The sequence below is a fragment of the Girardinichthys multiradiatus genome, chromosome 12 (assembly GCF_021462225.1).
Source record: "Girardinichthys multiradiatus isolate DD_20200921_A chromosome 12, DD_fGirMul_XY1, whole genome shotgun sequence".
Taxonomy (NCBI): domain Eukaryota; kingdom Metazoa; phylum Chordata; class Actinopteri; order Cyprinodontiformes; family Goodeidae; genus Girardinichthys; species Girardinichthys multiradiatus.
The window spans coordinates 42,276,311-42,294,168 of record NC_061805.1 but is presented as its reverse complement, the minus strand read 5'-3'; the positions used below and the strand labels follow the sequence as shown (position 1 = coordinate 42,294,168).

General features: G+C 38.8%; 1 protein-coding gene across 2 annotated transcripts in view; it reads right to left on the bottom strand.

Annotated features, from left to right (window-relative positions):
* Window positions 1–7,241: 7,241 nt before the first annotated feature.
* The window catches only part of ptgs1 (prostaglandin-endoperoxide synthase 1), a 28,727-nt gene continuing 18,110 nt past the window's right edge, over window positions 7,242–17,858 (bottom strand). For both annotated transcript variants that reach the window (XM_047381823.1, XM_047381824.1), the window contains 3 exons: window positions 10,434–10,720; window positions 8,792–8,939; window positions 7,242–7,748 (listed from right to left, as the gene is read on the bottom strand). In XM_047381823.1, the coding sequence (XP_047237779.1) occupies window positions 7,399–7,748; window positions 8,792–8,939; window positions 10,434–10,720 (785 nt within the window). In that variant the 3' untranslated portion in view covers window positions 7,242–7,398. The remainder of the gene's footprint in view (window positions 7,749–8,791; window positions 8,940–10,433; window positions 10,721–17,858) is intronic.

The window sequence follows — 17,858 nt, the reverse complement described above, 5'->3', positions numbered from 1 at the left end:
CCCAAAGTGTTGACTGAATGTTTTATGTGAAAGGCATCTCATCGTTAGCCTCATAGCATAATTGCCTAAGTCATATTTTGGCTCATATGACTTAGGCAAATATGCTATGAGGGCATCGTTATGTGGTAATGCAGGTTAACAACCAGGAAACAATGGATGAACTATATGGGAGGTAGCAGGGAGTACGAGTCCGACTGTAAATGTAGGGGCAGATGAGGGTCCCTGCAAGTCAACCAAGGGCTAAAGAAATCTAAAGACTTAGAATTAAAAGATGAAAATAAAATAATTTAAAACAAACTAAATGAATAGTAAACAAATAAACCCAAACAGAACTCAGTTTAAACCACAGTAAAAGTGCAATGCCATGAGACAGAGATGTGATGTCAACCAAAATAAAGTATTTTTTTTTATACTAAAGTACAACAGATAGATGTTCTTTGGTGAATAAAATTACTTTTTTCTCACTGGGTTGCCTTTCAGCCCATGTCAGTACAGCAAATATTGCACTGTCAATGCCCCTTACTTGCTTCATCCTGCATCTTGAAAAAGTCTTTTGCTTTTGTTCTGTGGTTGAGATGCACACTTTGCACTAAAACAAGCTCCTCTTAAGGCTACAGAAGTCACCTCCTTCCTGAATGGTATGATAGCCTGACCTACCAACGGTGTCTTTACCGAAGTATAATTGTTTAAATAGATGAACGTGGCACCTTCAGGCAGCCGGATATTCTATGCTAGAATGAATCAAACTTTTGGTGGTCCACAATTATTCCAAATATCTCTGCTGCAGTCACACAAAGCAGCAGTGTGTTTAAGGTATTGAAATAAAAACACCTCCTCAGGGGTGTGTTGATTTAATCGAACCTGTCAGAAGATTACTGAGCCTTGACATCATCATCTGGACGTTCCCAAATTGTTTAAAGGAATAGCATTCTTTTTGTCAGTTTATGAATTTGAGGAAGGTTTAAAAATAATCGAACAAAATCTCTCTCCCATTTGAGCTGATTTAAATATTTTAATAATCATACGCAATGTTTAGTCTGTTTATTATTAGGTACTGAAGAAAAAATATTTATATTCCGTTTTATCCTGTGAATATAAATATCTGTTCCAGGTAACTCTTCTTCTTAACTACAAAGTGTTTCACATTATTTTGAATTAAAAATCCAGTATGGCTCTCAGTGAGGGAAACAATTATACAGAACCAAACATCCTGCCTTTTTGTCTTTTTTTTTTAAAGTATATTGCCAAAAGTCTATCAATCCATTGTCTATTCCCGCTTATCATTGTAGGACCGTGGGAGGGCTGGTGCCTACCTCCAGCGGCCATCGGGCGAGAGGTAGTGCACGCCCTGGACAGGTTACCAGTCCGTCACAGAGCACTACAGAGACACACAGTAAAGATAACCTTGCATGCACTCATTCCAAAGGGCAATTTAAAGAGACCAATTAAGCTAAAAGTGATGTTTTTGTACTGCTGGAGGATGCTGGAGAGAACCCTTGCATGCACAGGGAGAAGATGCAGAAAGTCCCAGGGCTGGGATTCGAACCCAGGACCTTCTTACTGTAACAGTGCTAACTACTATGGTTCTGAGCCGCCCCCATAGAAAAGTGAAGTAAATAAATAACAATAATAAATTCTGGCTGTGTTTTCCTGGTGCGGCTGAAGGCAGGCAAGTGTTAGCTGGAAAAGAGGAAAGAAGATAAACAAAGCTAAAAAGGTTTGCATTTGTTGCCATTTAGCAGCAGAAATAATCTCACTCTGACTGAAGGGTCCACTGGTGCAAACATGCGTCAGCAGCCTGCAGAGGCCAGTATAACCACATATAACGAAAGAGTAAATTGATATGAGGTGAACAGGTGTCTGCTTATATCACAAAGTTTATGTTGCATAAATAAAAGTCTGTGGACCAGTTTGATCAAGAGGTATTCATATTTACATCATTAACATTTATATAAATGCTTAAAAATGGTTTGCAATACAGGTCCTTCTCAAAAAATTAGCATATTGTGATAAAGTTAATTATTTTTCATAATGTCATGATGAAAATTTAACATTCATATATTTTAGATTCATTGCACACTAACTGAAATATTTCAGGTCTTTTATTATCTTAATACGGATGATTTTGGCATACAGCTCATGAAAACCCAAAATTCCTATCTCACAAAATTAGCATATCATTAAAAGGGTCTCTAAACGAGCTATGAACCTAATCATCTGAATCAACGAGTTAACTCTAAACACCTGCAAAAGATTCCTGAGGCCTTTAAAACTCCCAGCCTGGTTCATCACTCAAAACCCCAATCATGGGTAAGACTGCCGACCTGACTGCTGTCCAGAAGGCCACTATTGACACCCTCAAGCAAGAGGGTAAGACACAGAAAGAAATTTCTGAACAAATAGGCTGTTCCCAGAGTGCTGTATCAAGGCACCTCAGTGGGAAGTCTGTGGGAAGGAAAAAGTGTGGCAGAAAACGCTGCACAACGAGAAGAGGTGACCGGACCCTGAGGAAGATTGTGGAGAAGGGCCGATTCCAGACCTTGGGGGACCTGCGGAAGCAGTGGACTGAGTCTGGAGTAGAAACATCCAGAGCCACCGTGCACAGGCGTGTGCAGGAAATGGGCTACAGGTGCCACATTCCCCAGACCTGGGCTACAGAGAAGCAGCACTGGACTGTTGCTCAGTGGTCCAAAGTACTTTTTTCGGATGAAAGCAAATTCTGCATGTCATTCAGAAATCAAGGTGCCAGAGTCTGGAGGAAGACTGGGGAGAAGGAAATGCCAAAATGCCAGAAGTCCAGTGTCAAGTACCCAGAGTCAGTGATGGTCTGGGGTGCCGTGTCAGCTGCTGGTGTTGGTCCACTGTGTTTTATCAAGGGCAGGGTCAATGCAGCTAGCTATCAGGAGATTTTGGAGCACTTCATGCTTCCATCGGCTGAAAAGCTTTATGGAGATGAAGATTTCATTTTTCAGCACGACCTGGCACCTGCTCACAGTGCCAAAACCACTGGTAAATGGTTTACTGACCATGGTATCACTGTGCTCAATTGGCCTGCCAACTCTCCTGACCTGAACCCCATAGAGAATCTGTGGGATATTGTGAAGAGAACATTGAGAGACTCAAGACCCAACACTCTGGATGAGCTAAAGGCCGCTATCGAAGCATCCTGGGCCTCCATAAGACCTCAGCAGTGCCACAGGCTGATTGCCTCCCTGCCACGCTGCATTGAAGCAGTCATTTCTGCCAAAGGATTCCCGACCAAGTATTGAGTGCATAACTGTACATGATTATTTGAAGGTTGAAGTTTTTTGTATTAAAAACACTTTTCTTTTATTGGTCGGATGAAATATGCTAATTTTGTGAGATAGGAATTTTGGGTTTTCATGAGCTGTATGCCAAAATCATCCGTATTAAGACAATAAAAGACCTGAAATATTTCAGTTAGTGTGCAATGAATCTAAAATATAGTCAGTCAGTCAGTCATTTTCTACCGCTTATTCCATAGTGGGTCGCGGGGACTAAAATATATGAATATTAAATTTTCATCATTACATTATAGAAAATAATGAACTTTATCACAATATGCTAATTTTTTGAGAAGGACCTGTACATTTTAACACCCAAAATAACTGAGACAAGTAGCTGCAACTAAAAAAGTTAATTATTTAAAATATAGTCTACAGTTTTTATGTTAGTAAATTAAAAGAAAACTATTATGTCCGAATAACTTCTGATGCCCTAATGTTTGATTTCTCTGTTGTTCAGCATCACTTACCTGTACTGTCAGCAACTGACACTATTTATGGTGCAATGCTACCATGTGCTGGTACTACATTACACAGATGTTTACATAGATACCATTTGTTTTCATACACACTGTCCTTTAGAACATTTTCAATGATTTTAATCATATGCTTTACTCTGATGCCTCTAAGTAAAATATCACAGGGTGAAACTGTGTAGTTGTTATATTTCTGTGTTTTATCTAGTTTGCATGTGCATGCTTTTAATTTGAAATGCAAGTCTTTCATTTTTTACTTTGCCCTATTGTTTATCCATGGACGAGGAACAGCTGGTTACTTGAGTAACCAATGGGGAGTCTCAGGCTGGGAAACCCAATAAGTGGTGTCAAGGAAAAATATTTAAGAGGGGAAAATGAGGAGCGAAAGAAGATACTTCTTGTCCCCCGGTTGGGAAGGGGGTCAGGAAACCAACAGCAACAACAGGAACCGCAACAGGAAACAAGAAGTTGAACCAGTTATGGTCTGTCCTGGACCTATTCTGGGGCAAAGGCAGAGTCTAGCACTCTGCCCCTGGAGAGAGACCTGCCAAGGAATGAAGGCAGAGAGGATTTGCTCAACAGACCTGGGCCCATGTACTCAAAGATTCTCAGAGTCTTTGTCATTGTGGCAAAAGAAAAAAAAAGAAAACAAATGCACTCCTACTAATCAGTGGAGAGAAATTAACCAAACATAGAATTGAGACTGGAAGAAATGTGTAAATCATGATGATGAAACTTAGCTAAATTAAATCAAGTGTTACCTTATTTACATGCTCATGTTTACATGCTCATAGTTATTTTAAACTTATTGACCGATTATTTTTTTACTTGCCATGCTGGCCATTTTATTTCTTCATCTATTTGACATTAATGTGGACACTCACATGTCATCATTTTACTGTGTCAACTTCTTATATAAAGACGTTTGATTTGGTAAAATGACCAAAACAAAACAGAGAAAAAAAGGTGGAGAAAACCAAACTGGACAGAGGAGCAGAACCTGCTGCTGGCACAGCTGGTGGAGGAGGATAGAGGAGTGTTGAAAGGTAGATTTGGTCCCGGGATCATGGTGAAAACAAACCGTGTTTATATAGAGTTTAGATTATTGTACTTTATCTTGTCTAGGGAGTGTATTTATGCATAAGTATTTTTCATCTTTTTTCAATCTTTTCCAAATGTGTTGAAAGCATTTTATAGTCTATAAATACATAGATGATTCTGTAATATGCTGTTTGTTAATTTTTTAACTCTTTGGTCATTGTTATTCATTATTTTCTATTGTTTTTACTATTATTTCTATTATTATTATTTCTATTATTTATTTTATTATTTTATTATCTCACTAGAGGTGCACCTTTAACCTGCCCTCTGGCAGAAACTACAGGGGTTGGACAATGAAATTGAAACACCTGTCATTTTAGTGAGGGAGGTTTCATGGCTAAATTGGACCAGCCTGGTAGCCAGTCTTCATTGATTGCACATTGCACCAGTAAGAGCAGAGTGTGAAGGTTCAATTACCAGGGTAAGAGCACAGTTTTGCTCAAAATATTGAAATGCACACATTATGGGTGACATACCAGAGTACAAAAGAGGACAAATTGTTGGTGCAAGTCTTGCTGGCGCATCTGTGACCAAGACAGCAAGTCTTTGTGATGTATCAAGAGCCACGGTATCCAGGGTAATGTCAGCATACCACCAAGAAGGACGAATCACATCCAACAGGATTACTTGTGGACGCAAGAGGAAGCTGTCGGAAAGAGATGTTCGGGTGCTAACCCGGATTGTATCCAAAAAACATAAAACCACGGCTGCCCAAATCACGGCAGAATTAAATGTGCACCTCAACTGTCCTGTTTCCACCAGAACTGTCCGTCGGGAGCTCCATAGGGTCAATATACACGGCCGGGCTGCTATAGCCAAACCTTTGGTCACTCATGCCAATGCCAAACGTCAGTTTCAATGGTGCAAGGAGTGCAAATCTTGGGCTGTGGATAATGTGAAACATGTATTGTTCTCTGATGAGTCCACCTTTACTGTTTTCCCCGCATCCGGGAGAGTTACGGTGTGGAGAAGCCCCAAAGAAGCGTACCACCCACACTGTTGCATGCCCAGAGTGAAGCATGGGGGTGGATCAGTGATGGTTTGGGCTGCCATATCATGGCATTCCCTTGGCTCAATACTTGTGCTAGATGGGCACGTCACTGCCAAGGACTACTGGACCATTCTTGAGGACCATGTGCATCCAATGGTTCAAACATTGTATCCCGAAGGCGGTACCGTGTATCAGGATGACAATGCACCAATACACACAGCAAGACTGGTGAAAGACTGGTTTGATGAACATGAAAGTGAAGTTGAACATCTCCCATGGCCTGCACAGTCACCAGATCTAAATATTATTGAGCCACTTTGGGGTGTTTTGGAGGAGCGAGTCAGGAAACGTTTTCCTCCACCAGTATCACATAGTGACCTGGCCACTATCCTGCAAGAAGAATGGCTTAAAATACCTCTGACCACTGTGCAGGACTTGTATATGTCATTCCCAAGACGAATTGATGCTGTATTGGCCGCAAAAGGAGGCCCTACACCATACTAATAAATTATTGTGGTCTAAAACCAGGTGTTTCAGTTTCATTGTCCAACCCCTGTATTTCATTTCCCCCTAAAGGGATGATAAAGTTTCTCTTATCTATATATTAATGATTGGTATAGATGTTTGTGAGCTCATTTACACGACTGCTTAGAGAGTGGATCCCTGCTTGATCGAGCTGGTAGCTTCTTAATAATTCACTGTTGTTCATTCATTCTCTCTTTCTTTCCGACATCTTCTCTGCTTAAGACACTCTTAGGCTCACTAAAAGTACTCATCATATCTGTTTTAACTTGATAATCAACTCATTTCATTTAATACTTGTAGAAAATAGATCATCATCATACATCATTTCCTTGATTACACTTGTTGTTTACACTTCTGAAAAAGATAAGACAGTTAATATGTGACTCCATACAGGCCTCTCCAGTCTCTCAGTCCCAAAATGTGAGAATATGCTTGTTTCACTCTTTACTGCTTCAACTGTGTATTTTAATAATTGTTGCATGGATTACACAAAAGATACCTATTTTAATTTTTATTGATTAAACTGTGAGCAGTTAATGAATGCTGCATGGAATACATGGAAAGATCTCACCTTATTTTGACAGCACTCTTAACATTTGTTCACCTTATGAGCTCTCTTAAGGCCTAAGGTGCTTTGTGAATAACTTTTATCTTAATGAGGTAAAATTCTAAGAAAAATCTTAGAAAGAATTTGGATAATTCTACAAATTTTCTTTAAATGACGTCACTAGGAGTTACTTTTAGTCTTAGGATTCTTTGTGAATACGGTTCCTGGTCTTTATGGAAGATAGGAAAAAAAGCTATTTTAAAGCTATAAGAAGTGAGGTACGCAGTTTACCACAATCCGTTGTTTTCAATTTATTGTGTCTAAAACTATAGAAGCATAACATAATCACAATAGCCATTTTTTTTCAGCTGAACACATTCAGGTACATCTCAGTCAAGTAGAATATGCCTTTAAATTGAAAATAAACTTTTTTTTCCAGCAGATGGTTGTTGATCAAAGTTCAGTAGATGGGTTCCTCTGTTTCGCCTCCTCCTTGTTTCGTGGGACATGGAAATCAACGTACGGACACCACTTGGTGTTCAGACAGACCAGTTTCTTCAGAGTGGACGTTTTGATGATGTTGAAGCCTGTCTCACCTCCGAAGGTGCTGGGCTTCCAATACTCGGGGGAGTTAATGGGATTTCCAAACAGGCCTTTCAGTGAGAATGGGGCACCCATCTCCACCATGCTCTCTCCAAATATGGATTTGGGCCGTGTTTTCTCCAGCAGGAGGCCGGGATAAAACTCCAGGGCCTCTATGTCTCCATAGAGTTCCTCTAAACCTTGAGCCATTTCTTCATCACCTGTTTGCAGACAATGCAGAGAATGAAATAGCAGTGATGCACCAATCATAGCTATTCATGATTCACTGCTGTGATACAATATCTTCTATCAGAGGGCAGCGGATTAAATAGCAGAGGAAGGCACTAGTGCAAACATCAGACAAGATGGGTAGTTTTACTGCACCCTCAGTGAATCACAGCAAGCCATAGTGGCTCTCCTTTGATGGGATTTTTTTAGGCTATTGCCGTTCATAGGTGATCTTCTGACACAGTCATGAAACCCCAAATAGGAGAAATTGATCGCCAATTATCAGACACAGATTATAAGAGATAGCAACTTACATATTTTAAACACAATAGAAAGAAATGAAGAAAAATCTGCTTTAAATGGAAAAAAAAATAGTTCACATCACAAAATCACAGATGCCAATGTTACTCAAACTTCTTAAATAAATGTTAAATAAGCATGTTTGTAATTGATATTTTACTACCAATGTTCAGAGTGTAGAGGAACATGTAATATGTTTTAAGTAGTATTCTGTTGCTCTACGGTTTAAATATGATGTGACACAAAGGAATATTTTTTGCAACCCCTGTTCAACACTGGATAGACAAGTGAACATGCCATTCAGTAATAGGGAAGTGAACTATGTTCAGAGCGATAACATTTAAAACAGTTGGAGCAGACTCAAGGATCTAAGCATATCTTGCCACCATCCAAAGTGAGGAGGATGTTTAATTAATACCCAAAGCTCAAATATGACAGGACCACAGACAAGCATCTTTGAGTCACTGATTCTCAATGAAAGCATTTTAATTTAATAAAACAAATTCCAAAAGTATAGCAGCAATTTAAATTTTTGGTTTTTCTACACATCTTATGTGCCCATAATCCTGTAGGCCTAAAATGTCTGTAATAGGTCTATAAGCCTATAATTATGGAGGGGGTTGTATGTTGCATGCAACAAAAGTCGTAAAAATACTTGCAATCATCAACTTGCTTTGTACATATGTGCAAGAAATAGCAAACAGGGCCTATATAAGTTTATTTTTCACCAGCTTACCGGTTAATTCATAAAAGGATGAGTAGGGCTTCAGGTTAAACGTTCTTCTGTATTGATTGAAAGGCTGCAGGCGCGCAGCTCTGGAATCTCTGATGACCTTTTCTGCCACTTTGAGCACCGCTTGGTGAATGTTGTGACCGCCGCCTATCTGAAAGACAGACAGTAAATCATTATGTAGAATTTTTCATTAAGAATAAGAAGGAAAACTATGCTCCCTTGTTGCTTGATGGGGTGTGGCACCCAGTCATCATCCCTGCAAAGAGAGAATAAACTGAAAGTAAAGATACTTTCAGAATATAATTCAAGGGCTTTCGAAGAGGAACTGAACTTTTATGTTTTTAAAACCACCAAGCTGCAGCTAGGTGGTTTTAAAAACACCTTATGTTGCAGTTTATACCGTTCCTGTGGTCTGCATGTGTGAGTTCCTCAATCTCATTTTCTTATTCAGCAAGTACTCAAGATAAGCAAAATGCAAACTCTTGCCTAAGAAAGAAACCACTGTGGCACACACTGAGCGTTTAATGACAAAAGAACAATTCAACAGGACTTTCAAAGACTTCATAAAGCTTAATGTTAGCCTGCTTTATTAATTCCAACACCAGTTTTAATGTGTGTTAGAGATCATTTACATGTTGGAAAACCTAACTATGTCCACGTTTCAACCATCTAGCTCTTTGGTTTGAGGTGAAGTTGATGTAATTGTAGGTGATCATTTGTCACTAGTCCCACTGCTATATCAACCTTGCTTGACAGCTGGCACATTTTTCTTAGGTTTGGAAGCTTCATCTTGATTTCTCCAGACAAAAGTCTCTTCACTGTGGCCCAATAGTGTATCTCTGTCCGCCCAAAAACATCTTCTCTAGAAGGCATTGTCTGGTCCACGTGGGCAGCTGCAAATTCGAATCAACATTGAAGGTGCAGACTTTGGAGAAGGGTTTTTAAAGAGTCTGTATAAAAGCTTAAGATAAAAATGGTTTTAATTTTTTCAGCATCAGAGAGAGTCCAAGTACACAGTCAAATAAATAAAAGAATGGCTTCATGATGGGAAAATAATGTTTTGGAACAGCCTAGCTAGAGTCCGGAACTAAATCTGACAGCTGAGGAGGGCTGTGAACAAGACATGTCCTCACAATGTGACTGATATGCATTCATTTATCAAGGCATAGTAAAAGTCATAAAATCAAAAAACTGAATCCCGAAACTGAATCAAAAAGTACAACAAAGTATAAGTTAAGTCGGCATGTATCTAGTGGAGTCTTTCCACCTGTTTATTTCTTGTTTTTCAGTTGAATTTTACAATTTTAAATGAACCTTTACTACATTACATGTGGGAAGGATTTAATTAACTATCTTTACGTCACAAAAATCTAGCATTTCAACATGTGTGTGTAGACTCGTGGGAGCCACAGCAGATAATCATTTGTGTAACAAAATTTTAATGCGTTCACATTTTTCCCTAATGTTTTACCTTAAATGTATTTTTAAGACAAAACATTAATTATCAAAATAAGGTGGAACTCCTCAGTTTTTTGTTTGCTAATTAACCTATTACATATTTCACACAACTGTCTTTTAAATCTTAACAGCTGCATGCATGATCAGCATGATTCTTGCACAAAGCAATAAGCTGTCATATCTCTACCTGCCCTGCAGGCTGTCGTGAGAAAGCATCCACCAGCTTCTCCACGCCGTAATGCATCAGGATGGAGGTGTTGTACAAAAACCTGGAATATGGGATTTCATCTCCATCAATGAGGAAGCTGTCCGGCATCAGTGGGTGCCAGTGGTAGAGATGGGAGAACTCCAGGGCAATGCGATTAGTGTACTGGAAGCGCACACCGAAGAGCAGGGAGGGGTCATACTTTAGCTTCAGGTAGTAGCCGCTCAGGTGCTGCACGTACTCCTCTATTATAATGTTGATGATCTCACCTGGGAATTAAAAGTACTTTTAGTTGATGTCATGCACCAAATTAAAGGGCAGGTAAAAAATAATCATCAGGTTAATGAGGGGAGATGTGTTTGAAAGAAAGACAAATCTTTCAGAACTGGAAATAAAATATTTTAGGACTTTAGGACTTAGCTGCAGACCATAATACTGGGATAGAGTTCAACCTTCCTGAAGGTTAACTAAACTGATTCAAAATGAAATGTTAATTGAAATCACATTGAAAATATTTAATAAAAACATTACATTTTTTGAGAATATGAAACGTCTATCCAGACTCTTTTCAAGCTGGTTTTAGGTTATTTAAAGTGAGTTTGTGGCTCTCTGAACTTTTTATCAACTTTTCATTATGTAAAGCATTTAAAATGTGTTACAAATTAAACTCTATGGGCCAGTTTCACAGTCAGGGCTTACATAAAACAAGGACTAAACTACTCTGGTCTAACTTAATCCACACTAATCCAATTGCTTTCTGAGATGTTTAACTTCAGATCAACTCGTTTCAGACTACAGAGTCTCTGACTAAGGGAATCAAGGACCAGTCAGATCATGTGTTGGAAGCAGAATCAGATTGACAATGTGCACAAGGTGCAAATGTCAGGTTGCTCTGAAAACCTGGGGTGGCATTTCCCTATTATAAATTTTATCAGTCTATGTGTATGGAACAGGAGTTTGACTTCTGACCAAGCATGGACAACGGAAAAAGAAAGCGTTCAAAAAACTTCAGTGAAAGTGAAATGATGCTTTTAAAGGAAATTATTTCAAAATATCCCATAATTGAGGACAAACATTATGATTCAACCATAGAAATAAAAAAATGAAACGCATGAACTGCAATTGTAAATGAATATAACTCCAATGAAAAATTTACCAGCAGGACCCTCCAACAGATTTAGGTAAGATTTAATTATATTATTTACAGTATCCTGATTGTTCTGATCACTCATGATGAAATGTATGAGGCCATATATTGCCTTGTAAAGATGCTGTGGAAAAACATAAAAATAAAGCTGAAGAAAACAGAAGCCATTGCTCGTAGGGAGCGTTTCAAGACAGGTGGGGGACCCCCAGTTAGACCACAGGCCGATGACCTGGGAGAATAGTTGACTGGGATGATTGAAAACCAAAAACCCTTGGAAGGCATCCTAGATAATGATCATTTGGACAGTTCAGGTGGAGAATCTTCAATACTCTTTGTTACAGTGTGTGTGTGTATTTATTGTCCTGCTCAGCTAAGCTAATTAGTACCATCTTTTGCACTATGAATAAAAAGGTCTTGTATTTTAATTCTCTCTAGAAAAAGACGACCTGAGCTTGAATCAGATGTTGGAGGAGCCAGAACAGAGTAAAAAAAATCAGACCTCTGCACCTGTGACAGAAGCCAGAATCTCCACCCCAGGCAGCACAGCAAGAGTGAAAAGGCTGACTATCCATGAAAAACTTGCTATAGAGTTTCATGAGCACAAATTGCAATATCTAAAAGGAGAACATGAATTCACGATAAAAATCCTTCAAGTGGAGTTGTCAGTCAAAGAGATGGAGAGAGACATGAAGCAGCAGCAGCTAAACTTCAATGTTTTTCCTAACAGTGCCTCTGTTGACCTTGTGCCATTATGAAATTAAAATGTTCCATTACAATCACAATTCAACCAAAATTGATTCAGTAATGGACCATATTTTCTCTTCATCTTTACCATTTTCAAAATGATACAAATGTAGTCAAACAAAATCAAACAGATCACTTGTGGATCGGCTTCCAGCTTCTTTTCTTTTTCCACGGAAATCTGTATCATCAAATTTATTCAGCGGGTTACTTTTGTCTCTGAGAAATCGTCTTTCTGGTCTTGGTGGTGGTCTTCCAGCATCATTGATGTAGTGAAGATAATTCATTTTGCCCATCCACAGTGAAGCATACAGCCTTTACTCTGAAGTTAAACCTGCCTCTGGCCAGGTTTAATTTAAGTCTTCATTTGGACCTTCAGCTCTGGTCTTCCTTCAAGACAGAAGATTATTTAACTCAAGACTATGACAAGTCTGGAACTACTATAATTCATATCTAAGAAAGCTGTTTCAATACGTCCTGGTTTAAAATGTGATTTAATCTAGAACTGGGGCTTAATCCCTGTATGGGAAACTGGGCCTGTAAGAACGGTTTTGTAAAATCATCTGACCAGCAGGTGGAGTACATTCAACATCCTCAAAACCATTCAGTGCCATTAGATCAACTTCCTATCTACAAGATAGACATTAAACATACAGAGTGAATCACTAAATCCTTAGTCTTCAAAACTTTAAATAGTATGGAGTATGAAAGATCACTATCCACTCTGAAGTCGGTTTTATTTAAATACAAGGAATTGTAAAGCATTTACCTGCTCAAAGTTTTTATGGGAAGCCTGTCATGGTGAGATGTTAAACATGATTTTTGTGCTTTCTACAGTAGTTCTCGTACTCGTACTCGTACTCGTCGTCTTCCGCTTATCCGGGACCGGGTCGCGGGGGCAGCAGACTCAGCAGAGACGCCCAGACGTCCCTCTCCCCAGACACCTCCTCCAGTTCCTCCAGGGGGAGCCCAAGGCGTTCCCAGGCCAGCCGAGAGACATAGTCCCTCCAGCGTGTCCTAGGTCGTCCCCTAGGCCTCCTCCCGGTGGGACGTGCCTGGAACAACTCCCGAGGAAGGCATCTAGGAGGCATCCGGTATAGATGCCCGAGCCACCTCAACTGGCTCCTCTCGATGTGGAGGAGCAGCGGCTCTACTCCGAGCCCCTCCCGGTTATGGTTGTCATATGGTCACTTAACATGCCATTCTTCATAGTTACTGCCACAGTTAGACTACACAAATGATTAAAAATTACATTTAAGAAGCAAAAAAGCATGGCTCAATCAAAAGCATTAGAGACCTGTTTGCAAACCGAATAAGGCTAAAAACAATCATCTCTAATAAGTCCATTTGCCAATGAAAAACATAAAAATCCAGTCAAGATGCTTGTCAGTTTTGATTGGTCTGTTAACTTTACATCATTATTATTTTAAAACCGTATTGTTTGTACATTTAAGAAGGGATCACAATCCAATCCCAATAATTTGATTGGCGCTGTTGGATGGGTGCAAAAAACTTGTTATCACTCATGTAAAAACTTTGTGTTGCAAGGCACCTGCACTATGCCTTCCTCCCTGTGTGTGTGAGATCATTGTTATCTCTGTGTGAACCAGCCTCCTTTCTGTCTCACATACACACACCCTGTCTGAACTGTCTGTTGAACTGTGCATATAAATAAAGAGATAGGGTGTCAAAAACTTTGTAGTTTCACTGCAAAGTGGGCTACCCTTGCTGCAAGTAACTCTGACTGTATCGTTCTTACCTCTGAGTTGACTAAATAATACCTAACATTTATTGGTCCTTCGTAGCCGGATTAATTCAATAACCTTATTTCTCTTTGCTTTAACAGTGACTCTGGGATCCGTGGGGGAAGCCTGACGTTGAGTGAAGCACCGCTGCACAGCCTCCATTAGCCGGAGTGGCTGAAAGTCCCGGTGTGTGTGAATTCACACCTGGCCAGTGGGTTATTGCCTTCCTCGGCGCGGGGTGACTCTCACAGGGTCCAGAGAGTCACCAAGAAGTCAACTCCGAGGTGAGACAGTTTTAAAATACAGTTCATAGGAAAAGTACTTAACAGTCGTTGGTAGTGCGTCGCTGGTAAGGACGCTGCATTCGGATGGTTTTATTCCACCGTGAAAGGGATAGTGACAAATTTGGTACAATCCCGCCGTGAAGGGGATTAAAGAAAACGACTGAGGATTATTCCCCTGCGAGGGAATAGAGTAAGCGCTATATAAATAAAAGAAGAAAAGTACTTAAAAGTCGTTGGTAGTGCGTCGCCGGTAAGGACGCTGCATTCGGATGGTTTTATTCCACCGTGAAAGGGATAGTGACAAATTTGGTACAATCCCGCCGTGAAGGGGATTAAAGAAAACGACTGAGGATTATTGAGAATAGTCCTGTGTTTTCTTTTGCCCAGATTAAAACTACGTACTGGTGACTTTGGAAATTCAGGTCGGATTTCATTCCAGAAAATTAACACCGCTGCGAATTAGTCGCAGTAGAAGGGTGTGTTAATGTCCTCTCCTTAAAGTCTCATGCCAGTGACCTTTTATCTGGGACATTTATACTACAATTAAACTAACATAAAACATAATGGGGAAGAAACAAAGTAAACTAATTGACTTAGAAGGGGAGGTAAAGTTTATGGAGAACTATGTAAAAGGAGCAGGTATGATCTGTCATAGATGGAATAAAAAATAAAAAACATGGGTTTTTGGGCAAATTAGATACAAAGGATGTCTTAAAATTACAAGGGGATCTAAAATTAGAAATAATGAAAACTAAAAAGAGAAAAATAACAAAGAACAATGGGGAAAGAACAGAGAAAAATCTCTGATTTAACAGAAATATGTACACGATGGCATAAAAATACGGATTTTCAGGTAACTTAATTATCACTGAAATCCTAAAACTACACGGGGATCTTAAACTGGAGATTATGCATTCAAAAGATTCAAGAGACAATAAAAAAACCTTGCCAGATTATAATTTCAAAGGGGACTTTTCAGTCCCTGAGTGCTCACAGTTGATAAACAGATTAAAACAAAAAGTTTAATTAAAAAAACAACAATAAGAGCAGCTTTTAACTGACATAGCCATAATACTGAGGCCTTAAGAAAAGCACAGGAAAAAACTTTCAGCTTAACTGAAAACAAATAAAGGGGGGCGGACCGCCACCCATCCCAGTTTAGAATACCAAGGTAGCCCCAAATTATAAAGACTAAGAGGTGGTTTTAGAGGATGTGGTAAAATAAGTTAAAAGAGGAGGTGACAATGTGGAAACTGTCCAACTGGACAACCCAGTGAACAATGACTAGAGAAGGGAGAACAGAATGTTGTTAAAGAAGTAATCTGAGAGTAAAAGATTTTGTAGGCAAGCATTAGTGAGAAACAGGTGCTTTAAAAATCATTCTATGGTGTTATACTACCAACAATATCATGATAAAATGCAAAAGATTAATTTTACAGGGAAATAATTCCATATTTGGCTCAGATTGTGTGCATTCTTGATTTTTCCTCTTTGAGAGAAGTTAAATTTCAGCTCTGTGAAACGACCTTGACAAAGGGATGCAGCTGCCTGAGAACAGAGATAAAACTTCTGCAAACAGCAGAAACCTGTCTCTGCTGAAAGATCTGAAAAAAAATTGTAACTCTACCCTGCATGTGTCAAACTCAAGGTCCGCGGGCCAAAACCGGACCTCAGAAGTTTAGTGATTCTCTAGAAGTAGAGCCTTTTAATATGGTGATTGTGTGCTTGAATGTTATTTTATCAATCAATAAGCAGTTTTGTTTACATTCTGCCACAATCTGCCTTTTGAAAATGTTTTGAATCTTGCTCTTTATGTATAAAAAAAAAAAGAAAAGAAAAATTGGTTAAAGTCTGCAGACACAAAATGAACCTGGATTGAAGCTCTAACTAAATTTATTTAATCTGAGATCCTCTCCAAATGCAACAGTATATGTCAGTCTACATGAGATACTAACAACTTCACCTACTGGTATAATATAAAGATCTGATTGAATATGTGAAACAAACAATGATGAAAGTTTTTCAACAGGTGATGCTCATCCAGGAGGAAGATGGTGTTCCTAGGAAATGCAGCTCATTCATTAACAATCAATTTTTCTCCTATAGGTGGAAGTTTTGCTGACTTATCAAAGGCTGGATCTATGAAACATTATGAGCACAGAACAAATGACCAAGGTTCTGACTGACCTATGAGCCTCACTGACCTGACAATGATAACATGACACCTAACAGACAACACCTTTAAGGTGGACCCCACTAAGACCACCTTATTGATTCTTGGTGAATAAAAAAGAATTGAAGCGTTTAAAACAGACCTTGTGGAAACAAAAGGGGTTATGAGGAAACAATGTGCATTTTAAGAATAATAGAAGTCAAATTATGTTTTTGCAAATAAAATGACTCTGACAGAGAAATAAGTAGGTAGTGTGTGAATGTGTGTGAATGGGAATGACTGATTTCATTGTAATGCATCTTTGAGGGACCTTAAAAGCGCTAATAAAGGTCTGATGTTCTGATGATCATTGCCAAACTTATATCTTAATAAGGTTTCCAGAATCTTTTTCGAAAAATCATATAAAGATGGCAAAGGTTCTACCTGTATTAAAAATACTGATAACCATAAGAAAGTTCATAGACCCGTCTTCAATGTTTCATAATTCTTTTACAAACAGGTTATTTAAACTTTCATGTGGCCAAATGTCTGTGTTTGACTTTCTGTTTTTGTGAAATAAATGTCTGTTTCATGTTATGTAAAAATTAGAGTCCTCAACATTACCATAATAATATTAGGTCAGTTCTCTATGGTAAAACAAAAAGATTTTAACAGACGTTTAGACGTTTTCCAGTCAGGTTCAAAATGATTGAATTAGACTCAAACTTAACATAAGATTAAATGAACCTTAACAGAATTACTGGACTGGACTGAAATAGAGAAAACTTGAGTTAATTGAAACAAACTTTAGTTACTTGAACTAAATACAAAGCTGACTGAAACTGTATGTTGTATCTATAAAACTGGGTAAAACAAACTAAGATTATAAGATATAATATGCCCTTCATTTTTTGTGTTCATCAGTGAGTGAGTTTTTATTTTTAATAAGAACTAAACCAAGCATTATTTATAATAATAGCAACTACCAAAAATATTGATCTCATTTTTAAATGTAATAAGGACTTACTTTATAAAATATGATAAAAAAGAATAATAAGAATTTGGAAAAACAGAGGCTTTAAACCTCTGCAGGAACAGCACTGACACTGTCAAAAGTGGATCCTAATACAGGAATCTGGAAGCTCATTCTGGCGTGGATAGTCAAAGTCCATCCAAGGACACATTTAGATGAGGCAGAGGGACAAATACAGGGCTTAGCTGAGAGCAAAGAGAGCAACATGCATCCTGCCCTAGCTGCTGTCCCACCTGAACTGTGGTCCCAATCATCAACTGATGTGGGGCTTATAAAGGGGTTCCCACCATACAAGGTTAAAACTA